Source organism: Varroa destructor, unplaced genomic scaffold (assembly GCF_002443255.2).
Source record: "Varroa destructor unplaced genomic scaffold, Vdes_3.0 BEIS01000605.1, whole genome shotgun sequence".
NCBI classification, from domain to species: Eukaryota; Metazoa; Arthropoda; class Arachnida; order Mesostigmata; family Varroidae; genus Varroa; species Varroa destructor.
Genome location: NW_019212058.1, coordinates 30961 through 42781, shown reverse-complemented (window position 1 = coordinate 42781; position 11821 = coordinate 30961). Strand labels below are relative to the sequence as shown.

Sequence of the window (11821 nt, the reverse complement as noted above, 5' to 3'; positions counted from 1 at the left end):
TCTGGCTAGGAAAGTCTAAAGACTAACTAGGAAAGTCCTGAGACGAACTAGGAGAGTCCGGAAGATGACTGGAAAGTCTAAGGATTAACTAGGATTGTCAGGAGACGGACTAGAAGAGTCCGGAACCTCACTACGAGAGTCCGGAAATTAACGAAGGCAACGCGGACACTGACTAGTGGAGTCTGAAAGCAGACCAGGAGAGTACGGAGACTGACTAATAGGGTTTAAAGACTAACTAGAAGAATTCAAAAACTGACTCAAGGAAGCTGAGGACTAACTAGGAGAGTCCGGAGGCTGATTCAGAATGTTCAGAGACTGATTAAAAAAAGTCCAGAGACCGAGTAGGAAAATTCGAAGACTGACTAGAAGAGTCCAAAAACTATCTAGGAAAGTACATAGACTGATTGGAAGAGCCCAAGACTTGCTAGGGGAATATGGAGACTGTCCTCGAAGGCCCCTAGCCTGATTAGCAGAGACCGGAAACTGACTACGAGAGTCCGAAGACTGACTAGCAATGTGCAAGGACTGACTCAAAAGTACGAAGTCTGACAAAGAGAATTCGGAAACCGGCTGGGAGAATCTGGAGACTGACTAGAAGAGTCCGGAGACTGACTCATAAGTTCCAATACCGAGTAGAAGAATCTAAAGACTAATTACGAGAATCCGGGGACTACATAAAGGAGTCCGGACACTGACTAGGAGAGTCCTAAAGCCAACTAGCAAAGAAATAGGCTAAGCGGACGAGTATGTCAACTTTAATGCGGCTTTTTAAGAGTGCATAAAGACGTGCTAGAAGCAACCTCCATATAATCACTCTCATATAGACTGTGTAACTAAAGTTTATTTCTCAACTCCTACTTACTTATTCACTCCCAAACTTCCGCCAATCTCTCACCGTGCGGCATGTGCGGCACGGACAACTTTTCTCACTATCGGCGCTGAATTGGCTAAATCATGTTCAGTTGGGTTGACATGCTGGATCCACTTAATTATGATCTCCTTAGGCATGTCTGGAGGTTTTTCTTGAGCACCGAACGTGAAACGGCAATGATTCGTAAAAGTACAAGACAAGATTATTCGATCTTGTAAGCACGATGGACTACACCTGAGGAAATCTGACGATTTTGGTTAGCTTAGTGAATATTGTTTTCGTTTTTCCTAGGGCATCCAATTCGCTTCGATACATCGACAGCCTTTGTCGCTCTTAAATACTTTTTTCTGCAGCTAGTATTGTCAAAAACATGTGATTGAGAAACATATTTTGTCTCAATTAGGTGAGACCCTGTCGACAACTTAATTTTTTTTAAAGCATCATCAAAGTGATATCCACTGAAATTCGATGGACGGCTAACAAGACGGCCTCTATATAATACAAACTCCCCCTTGTTGTTTCTAATGCATTTAAGGGCGTGGAACTAAATCAACGATGCATAGACGCCCAGATGGGCGATGTCACTTAAATATTGCGACATTTTCCCACAAACTTCACACGTAAAAAGAAATAAGATAATCACTATAAATGTATTCAAATAAGAAATCTAAAAAGCAGTACAAGAAACTAATTCCGCTAGTTTTTCTTTACATTGTTTGAACAACGCGTAATCATAGTTACTTGAACTTAACGCCCTTACAAATTTTAACTAGGCTAATCAACCTCTTCGAGCATTATATAGCGTGCATGAGAACTGGAAGCATTTCTGGCAATAAACTTTTTATTTGTCTTAATATTTATATGTAAATATTAAGTTATTAATAATAATAAATTAAATAAATATAAATATAAATACAAATATATCATTAATATTTATATGTAAATAAATATTAATGATATATTTGCATTAGCGGAATTTCAACTCAAGCTTCTTGTGGGTCACGAGCGTGTCTGAATCATTGCCTGGCGTTAAAACCAATATCAAAGCTAGAAATACACATCAAAAACTTAAATGTACCCTATCCAAATACCCTACTCAGTTGTTTGTTACGCGGTTTTTTCTGAGGGGCTGTGTGGTTAAGTGAGAGTCCAATCTATTTGGGCGATCCAATGTAGCCAATATATCCTAGAACAGTTTGTGCTATCTGAAACTCACCTGAGAGCTTAAATGTGAAACAATCTACCAACTAGCCAACATATATTACCTGGTAAACTGGTTAACAAAGTGCCTGTTCTATTTGAAATCGCTTAGGTAACCTAAAATAGTGCAAAACTCGAAGACCAAAAAACGACGCACTGTAGCAAGCAATTTCCTCACCGTGTATATAACAACACTTCCAGTTGACAAACGTAAAGTAGCTGTTTGAACTGAGGAGATAAAAAAAATCGGGATTATGATATAACTATATAGGCAGACCTTGCTACTTCAAAGGACAAGTGTATAGTTGAATCATAGTACTTTACATGACGAGACTTTGAAAAGCAGAGGGCTTTCATATTGAAAGCAGGATTTACATGTTTTAACAAATAACGCACTAGTAAATCAGACATACAAGTTATTTTTATATTAAAAAAAGTTTATTTATACTTTCGTTACCGTTACTTCAGTTTGTAACATTGCGTGTCATATATTGTCCATATATGGTTTTGTATTAATCTTATTACAAATATTCATTGTTGGTATTCACTCACGTACGGAAATCAATGATGAGGTAAGACAAAAAGATATGGCACCGCTTTATCGTAGGATGCAGACACTCAAGTCTTTCAATGCTTTCAATATTGCTCTCGCTGTCGTTATTCGGTGTAAGTTGTCTCAATCAATGCGTAAATTGAACAGCATTGCCTGTTTCTTTATGCTTAGAGACCTTATATAGGAGGTCTTTGTCAATGATTGTGTAATAATAGGAATGGCCGCCATTTCGAAAGGACCTAAATATACCCCTTGTTCTTCTTAATAGTGCCTTATTATTTATATCTCAACTTCGTTGAATAATTAATGAAAAGACCAGTTTTTTTCCGGCTAAACTCCCTCCCCATTCGGCGGAGGGGTCGGCGGAGGGGGAGGCGGATGTTTATGTGCGATGCCTATCGTGTTAACGGTTTCTGCGTTTCATTCGCAAATATCATCTAGGCATGTGTTTAAGCTGACCTCATTTTGACTTTTTCATTTATATCTCAGAGTTATATTCTTGCTTTACTACTCTTCTGTTCTATGCGTCAACTTAGGTCACTGATTTCTGCTTTATGCCTCGTGTCAGTCCTTCCTTTCTTGCCCATAGTCTAACTTATTTGCTAATTATGTTGATCTGGGTTGCCAACAACTGTTTTACTTATCTGTTTAATAAACTTATGCAAAAACAATGATAAGAGCAGCAACTAAATGTGAAAATGACATTTATACGTCGTAACTATTACACCCTTAGAAAGTGTAGCGTCGTTTTTCCATTGTGGAGTATTGCATTATGTACAAATTGTCGATGGTAAAGTTTGTTCCTACGCAGGGAAGATATGACTGCTTTCCGTCTACTGCACCTGCACATCGAATACACATTATAAAATTCAAATAATGTAATCGTAATGTACCTCAGTCTAGAAGTCGAACCTAACATATTTAAGCAAACTTTACTTCTGAATAAGATTGATTTACCAATATGGCTGATTCATTATTTCCCATTAAAACCTATATTCCAAGAAAGCTGTGGTGAGAAAATACGTTCAAGATTTAATGCCTAATTATTACTTTGGTTGCAAAGTTAAGTCACAGAATTTTATTTACTATTGCAGCGTGAACAGTTGGTATTACCTTTTTTTTTTTTACTACTATTTTTGTCAAAATTATTAAGTTAGTAATGGATGGGTGGTTAGTAGTTAGTAAGTAATGGATGATCAAGGAATGCTTCGTTACGACCGCCTGCGTAGGTGCAGAAGCAGAGACTACAAAAAAAATGTAAACAAGACTCAATCAAAATGGCTTTTTACACAGTGACTATCGAAATTTTTTAGCAACATCACATTGTGATTTGTTAATGAAAGTAGAAGACAATGTCCAAATGTCATTCTCTCTAAAGCTACGCATATGCCTAATGCGGAAGTTTATAGCAGAATGCAAAGAAATGCAGAGCTCGAAGAACGACAATGCTTTAAATACAGCCGAGAAACTGAGCTAATGGAGACAAAATTTAAAGCCTACCATTTGAATAATTTCAGCCATTTTTGAAATGAAATGAAATCAAATTTGAATGAAAATAGATGTATTATTGAATGTCTTCGTCTTTGCAACTTACCTCAAACACTTTGAAGCAACCAGTATTACCATTACGTTATCCAATTATGTAGATAAACCCTCTAGCGTAGGTAGGCAAGTATCCAAGAAGCTTTTTATTGTATGTGTAAGCTGCAGACCATCAAAAAGAGAAGCAGGCCCATCGAAACGTTTACTGAAGAGGCGCTGTCTTCCTCTGAAAATCAAACTTCGACGTTAAAAATAGCATGAATGCTTCAAAGCTCGGTCGTGTACAAAAAAAGTTTTAGGGAGGACTTAGCAGTGCGTCTTAACTTCTTATGTACCTTGTACGGATTTTCGCATCATACACTCATTATTGCTTGTGAAATATTTTTAAACCTTCCAGACAATCCGCAGCCAACTGCGTTAGTTTCGAAACAGGACTGATCAATTGCCGCTGAAATCAAAGAATAACCAACAGTTAAGGTTTCGAATCTAAACAGCTTGTCTTTGAACGCTTTGATCAAAGCATTAGGGTTTAAGACTGTTTTGTTTTGCACTGTTAAGCCCTCCAGCTTCAGTAATTTCGTCACTTAACAAGAGAGTATATGTTTATTTCGAAATGAAGATAATTTTGAGAACGTCAGTATAGAAAAAGTTTAGAGTCAAACATTTGATCCACTCATTTGACAAACGCATAGAAATTCGAAATAGTGCTATGTCTGAATCGGAATATTCGAAGTAACTGAAACTTGTGTGAATATACTACACATCCGTTATCTCGTTTCGTGCAAAATTGGCATGTATGTACTCTCCACTTTTGAACCACTCTTGCCTTGAGTTAGTTGACTATAAAAAACGATTCGGAGTTTAAGCTATGTTTGATACTGATCATATTCATTTATCAAGAAGTTAATATGTTTGAGTATTCAGCTTATTTTATCGTCGAAAATTTACCACCTAAACATACGATATTAAACGTTAACGTGTGGCGTTACACAATATTTGGAACAAAGTGCCTGTCTATTTGAACAAGCTCATTCCACCGTAATATGGTCCCACATTAGATATATAAACCATCGTTGGTCATTGCATGGCAGTTTATGTATTCCGAATGAGCACAGCCGTCGATTTCTATGTTTAGTCTTGGTTGATGGTCGATGCGGCCAATCATCTAATAGCATGCTGAACTTGGTAAATCTTTGCTTGTAAATTCTGTCGATAAATAGACATTTTTTTGAGAAGATTGCTTTATTAGGAGGAGCATTACCGCAATCCTACTGATATTCCACTAGATCTTGTGTAAGTTCTACAAAGAATTTACTTGGAAGCCGTCCAAGTTTTCAAAAATATATGTCTAATTTAACACGCGTTGAAACTAATCTGCTGACAGACGTTACTACAAGAAAATTGCCTCATTCGTATGTGAAGTGTCACGGTTCGTGATAACTAATTTTGGCGCAGTCGCACACAGGAAATGCGCGAAAGGGGCAGGTAAGTTATTGCGGCGCATTTACGTAGAAGTAGAGCCAAACGTCGGCGATGGACTTGCGACGACACAAGTAACCAATATTTCTTGATGCTTGGTGGAATTTTAAACAGCGTTCTCTCTTTGGTCTTGCATCAATCGCCTTTGTATAATTATTTTGATAGAAAACAAATGCACCAGGAATACGTACTATCAAAGAAAAAATCAATACTTTGGGCTTAAAAATTAATTGGTTAGCTACCGTTTTTTAAACACCTCTTATGGCCTCTGAATAGATATTAAAAGCATAATTGGGCACCCAGCCCGTCCAAACATTGGAACAGTTTTTCGTATACATAATAATTATATAACTACATAATTGCATTATTATTATATACATATGTTGCGTTATTCGGTCTGTCTGCTTTGTTCCAAATGCAGAGCTAACTGTCGTCCTCCAAATTCTATCTTGTTAAGCAAACAAGTCGCTATATTATATAATAATTATAATAGGTAGACATGTAAGCCTCGATCACATGTGATGATTCATAGAATCTCATAAATCACCGGCAATATCAAGGCAAAGATAAAGCCAAGATGTAATAATGTATTGCCTCATAGTTTGTACTTACCTGATTTCAAAGATTTCGAAAGGTGTAATTTTTTTTTAAAAACGTAGGTTTTCGCAAAAGGACTTCGTGCCGAAATTGGTTGTTATCAAAATATTGCTCATGTGTTGTGAAACAAAAAATAAGGACAAAAATAAATAATTCAGCAGAAACAAATGCCTCAGTTCGTCTGCTTTCTCTATTTAGCATTAAGCATTGCTTACCTATTCAGATCTACCTAGAAGAACTGTTGTTGGCACTTCTGGATGCTAACCTTTATGTACTTAACTAGATAAGTGAACCAAGTTAGTTATAAAAATGTTCCTAGCTACAAAGCTAAAGCCGGCCACAAACCCGCTATGTCGTCCGAATTGTAACGGAGGAACGTTCCGTATAAACCAGTGTATAGTCCTACAACCATATCGTAGGTAACAGCGTCGCTACAGGACATGGCAGGAATCGATACTGTAATGATATTTCGCCAAAATTAAACAGTGAAAGCTTATCACAGCTGTCGTGAAAACACGACATTTTATTTAGAGGTTAACTACAGACTGAATTATACATGACATAGGGAAACAGATATTCCGGTAAAAGATATTATGCTATACATAGTTTTACATTTTGGTTGAAAATTAGGCTTAGGTAATAGTTACAAGAATATAGTCCTATTTTAGAAGTGTATTAGGCTGCGCTACTTTCGCCTTATCGCATGTAACTCTGCTTATAGAACTTTGACGCTTGAGAATACGCGAAATTTTCACATAGACTTTCTCATATTCTTTTATGACACCTTACAGACTCTCATCAATACATTAATTGTTTGCAATTGTTTAAGCTAAGATTTCATGTTGACCCTAAAGATATTATTACCGGTTCGGTAAGTAGGATGCTCCAATGTCCTCAGCGGATTCGATTGCACTTGAAAAACGTACAAATTGAACTAATTAAGATTTTCATTTTATGTTCCTCTCATTTATGTGCGAAACGCAATGTCGCTCGAATTACCCTTCAAGCTTTACTAATATAAACAAGCATTTCATGATTGATTGACCGTATCATCCACATAACCCCAAGGCAAATCAGCAAAAGCATTAGATCATAGAAACGTAACATCTACGAGAAGTTCCCGCTTTTCGAAACTAGCAGACTGGTGAAACGAAGCCGAAATAAATCGGTGCTGTTGCCATCGTGTGGCTCGTTACTCTGTACGGCTCGAACAAACAGCATTATCTATGTTCATAGCATCCAGAACCTGGTACACGAAGCTATTACATTAGCATGCTCCCAACAATTAAGGTAATAGGTTACCGGTAACGGTCAGTGGCCAAAAGCCGGTTGTTTTTATTAATGCAGTTTGCTTTGTCTACGTGAATCATTGAAGCAAATCACAACGAAGTTTCGTACGTTCGATTGCGACTAGGACGATGGCTCTCCTCACGTTTTATGAAAAAGACAAAAAGGGCAAATTTGCTAAGTACATTGAAGCACCCTATTCGATAGCTTCACATATAACCTAGGATCTCTAGTAGTAAACGTACGAAAACTTCTGCAAGCATACTGCTTAGGTGTGGAAGACTTATACTATGTTCAAAGTATAGCGGAGTAGATTTTTTTATAAAATACTTAGCCTTTCTTTACGCTGTTGAATTCCCCTGAGACCTAATGGAAGACGAGTCTGCTTGGCGCCCGCTTGACCATACGTTCTAACATAATTTGCATTGCACGTTTGATAAAATTGAAAATGGGAGAAAGGAAACTGCATTATTTATCTAGTTCTCGTCAAAAAGCCTAATATTTTTCTTTGGAGACACTTTGGTGTATTGGTCAATGACATTTACTTCTTTTTTCCGTTGCGCAAGAAGATATCGTAAAAAATTACTGTAGCCCTTCTATTTAAGGTATGGGAAGAATGGTTTTAGAACCGGAGAGCACAAGCAAGTAGTAGATGATCCCGCTATCACCCTCTAGTAGATTAGGTCAAGCATTATCTAAGTGGGACAAATAGGTAAAATCATCAAGTGAAGTCTCCAAATTTGCCATTTCTTTACATAAATACAGCTACTTCTTTCTGTTGAATCGTAGTATTTAGCACCAGGGCCTAGGTGCAGATGAATACTAGATATAACACAGAAAAGAAATCCGTTCATATCAAAAGTGCTTTGGACATTTTCTAGGTAATTAGCTCAGCAAAAAAAACATTAATAGTGGCACTTCGAAAGGAAATCTACTAGACGAGGAAGGCTCGACGGCTCTTTGCGAGATTTATGTTGAACAATTTGCGTTCAACGTTTCCTGGTTCAGGCCACCGATTGAAGTAGTGTTCGGATTTCGCAACTAGATATAACGTTCTCGGCTACCCAAGATTGTGTTTGTTCAACTTGAGTGTTTTTTTCGAATTAAGAAGCATGTCTTTAGCACTTAAACGATAGCAGAGCCATTTTTCCTAATCCCTTGGAAAATTTCTATGCTAATTGAGCGAAATCATTATTTGCTATTGAGATAAATTAAAATCAAAGCGAGGTTAGTTTAGACATTAGCCGAAAAGGACTCTGCAAGTATATACCCTATGCCTGCAAAATAAAGGAAGAAACTAAAGACAGATTGAACCTGTCATGTTTGTGGTATCTGCCAAGTGGTCCGAAGAAAGAGACTGTGACGTATCTTGATGGGTTGCCATTACTCAAGTTAGTTTCGGGACTAAGCGAAGGAAACAAAAAAAAAAAAGAACAAAATACAACATAACACATAGAACAGATACCTGCACCTAGTACAAACATTGAAAATTTACATACAGCAATTTTCGTTTCTATATAAATTATGACACCAACCACAGCTGATGATCTCCAATGGTGAATAGTTTAGTTCGTCCAAATTTCGGTTGCCGACAACTCCCACCCAGGTGCCGTTCTTGCAAACCATTTTCTGATGCCCGCGAACACTTAATCCAACAGGACAAGAATATTGTACAACTGCGCCTTCAGCCGGTGTGCCCCAGCATGTCTGTTCTCCCGTTAGGTTGAATGAGCCGTTGCGTACCTCAGGCGGGTCTTTAAGACAACCAGGGTCGCCAAACAGACGATGGGTCATACCTGAACAAACGAAACGTTATGTACAGATAAACGAAGCATTGTAATGTTAAACTGATTGCAGTGGAGCTAAATCTAAGAAAATTTATTCAGAGCACAAATAAACAACGACAGCTGCAAGCGAAAATGGAAGGAAAATGCCAAATTGAGTTTGTGCGAAATTCTCCTTTAAAGCCAATTAAAGCGGGAAAAGATAGGTGCTTCCAGCTACCCACATCCCAGTGACACTGAGAAAATATATTTATGAAAGAAAATTCTTTTAGGAGTCAGATAAGTGTCGAATAAAAGTGTCGCGATACTTTTCGTGCCACTTCAAACATAATTTGCAGTCACAGATGATACAACAATAGATAGAATTAAATGTGAAATAATTCTCTGAAGCTTAATTTCTGCCAATTTGAGCCTTTGACTTACTACAATGAACCCTCCCTTACTTCTTACCTTACATGCTGTATACTCCTTACAATGGAGTAAAGTACAGTTAGTTTATTTTATACATACATCTACTAGTAAGCCGTTCCAACAAAACTGCTTGTATGTGGTATACCGACAAAAGCCAACCTAAACTCTGAGCACTAAGCTTGGGGTATTATGGGTCTTGCATAGAAATGATATTTCCGTTCGCTTCTGTATATTGACAACGAATTCCTGAAATTTTAGACATGACGTTAAACTAAGGAATCTATGTCTGCCTGGTTTTGGTTGTCCAATATCGTTAGTCTTTAATAACACTGAGTCCACATTTCAACCTAATTGAACCTTTATATCAACGGCCACGAGGGATTCGACTACCTTGAATACCAATCTACATTTGTAACGAGCTCTTACTTAGGACTCTTGCGAGTTTTCGTACCGTAACAATGCACAGTTCCACACTTCCTTTTCTAAGTTTTTCTAGTTTCCTTTTCTAAAGAATTAATCTGTTATTTTACTTCCATCGTTGGGTCTAACCGACTTAACAAGTTGATTTCCTCGCATTCTATATAATGAAATAAAGGTTTAAAATGTTAGCGAAAGTCAGCAAAAAAATATAATACAATTTGATATTTTAAAGATGTTTCTCGTAGTCTAAAACAGGTACCATACGTATGTCTGAAAGAGGCAACTTAACCAGGTAAAAGAATGTAGGTGCTAAAACCATTAGCTCAACCCTGGAATTTTTTTCGGAGCAAAAACTTTTCTACATCATTCTATACATATCGTAATAAATATGATAATCTGCCGGAGCTTGTCCCCTTTAATGGTAAACACGCATATGTATATTTTATCCATTTGGTTTGCATGCGCTTCTTTGTTCGTTGTCTGTTATAAATTAAGTTATGGCAGTCTTTAACATTTTATATAATACGTCAGCTTTTATTTTAAGTATACTCATTGATAGCGTTCTTCTAAGGTATTCTGCTTACAGTTTCGTTATGGCTAACCGTGTTATACGAATATACGTCAATTATTTCAAACATGATAGTAGACAGCAGCTAGACGGTCAGTCTTACTGATTTAACCGACTTCTCGCTGACATATTTTTAGACCCACATGACTTTTCTACTTATAAATTATTTGTTAAAAAAATATTTCGAAGGTATTCACTTTTAATTTATTTGTGAAAAAATTACTTTTGAAAAAATATTTTTTAGCTCACCGGTCCGCCATTCTGTGCCGAGAACAATGACATGACATCGAAACGATATGTTTCTATACTCGATCCAGTCTTTAATTCTAAAGATCTTGTGTAACTTCACGTCGTATGTACCGTTAACTAGATGTACGGTGTCGAATGGTACCTGCAATTCGTTAAACAGAGAACAAAACAATATCAAATTCATTGACTTCTTACAAACCAAGATATGGCATAATAATGGTCATTATCATAATAATAAGAGTAAAGATATTGATTTAATAGTAATAGTACCTTGAATAAAGGCATTTTGCAATGTACTGTAGTGGTATAATAGAGTTTTATAACGCCGTTGAGAAATGTGTAAACATACTTTTATTAAAGACAAAAGTTATGGAATGTAAGGTAATCTACGACTGTTCATTTTTGGATTGACGTTTTCATACTGAGCAGGTACTGTTCAGTATGTAGTGCTGTAAGAAATAACTGACCTTTATTTTACGGGATTGGACTACAAACATTTACGCTAAAAAAACTATCCAAATGTACCAATATATTAGGTTAAAAAACTTTCCTTTTCCTGCATTTTTTCGTTTGTTGTTTTTTTTTTTTATATACCGTTCGAAGGCTCATCCAACTCGATCACTAACGGCTAGTTTGTAGCTTGTAGAGTAAAATTTCAGATAGAAAGTTTTTTAGAAAAGTGCATCTTCGACACTCTCAACCAAGGATTTGAAAAGATGAGCTTCAGCCACATAACCCTCGTCATGGTAAGTTGGGCTCATCCACAAACTCGAAGTTTGAGTACTTTATGAACTTTTTGAATTCAGCGAGGAATTGCGGTTTAACACTGTATCTCAACACGACGCCCGACCTCGAGCGTC

The 11821-nt window shown here is 36.9% G+C and overlaps 1 protein-coding gene across 4 annotated transcripts in view; it reads right to left on the bottom strand.

Moving 5' to 3' along the window:
• Nucleotides 1-2487: 2487 nt before the first annotated feature.
• The window catches only part of LOC111255127 (uncharacterized), a gene marked incomplete at its 5' end in the record, with an annotated part of 37288 nt that continues 27954 nt past the window's right edge, over nucleotides 2488-11821 (bottom strand). Inside the window, 6 exon segments of one of the 4 annotated variants that reach the window (XM_086976404.1) lie at nucleotides 2488-3466; nucleotides 4219-4392; nucleotides 6588-6698; nucleotides 7107-7154; nucleotides 9065-9325; nucleotides 10962-11103. In XM_086976404.1, the coding sequence (XP_086832530.1) occupies nucleotides 4313-4392; nucleotides 6588-6698; nucleotides 7107-7154; nucleotides 9065-9325; nucleotides 10962-11103 (642 nt within the window). 4 annotated transcript variants of the gene reach the window in all.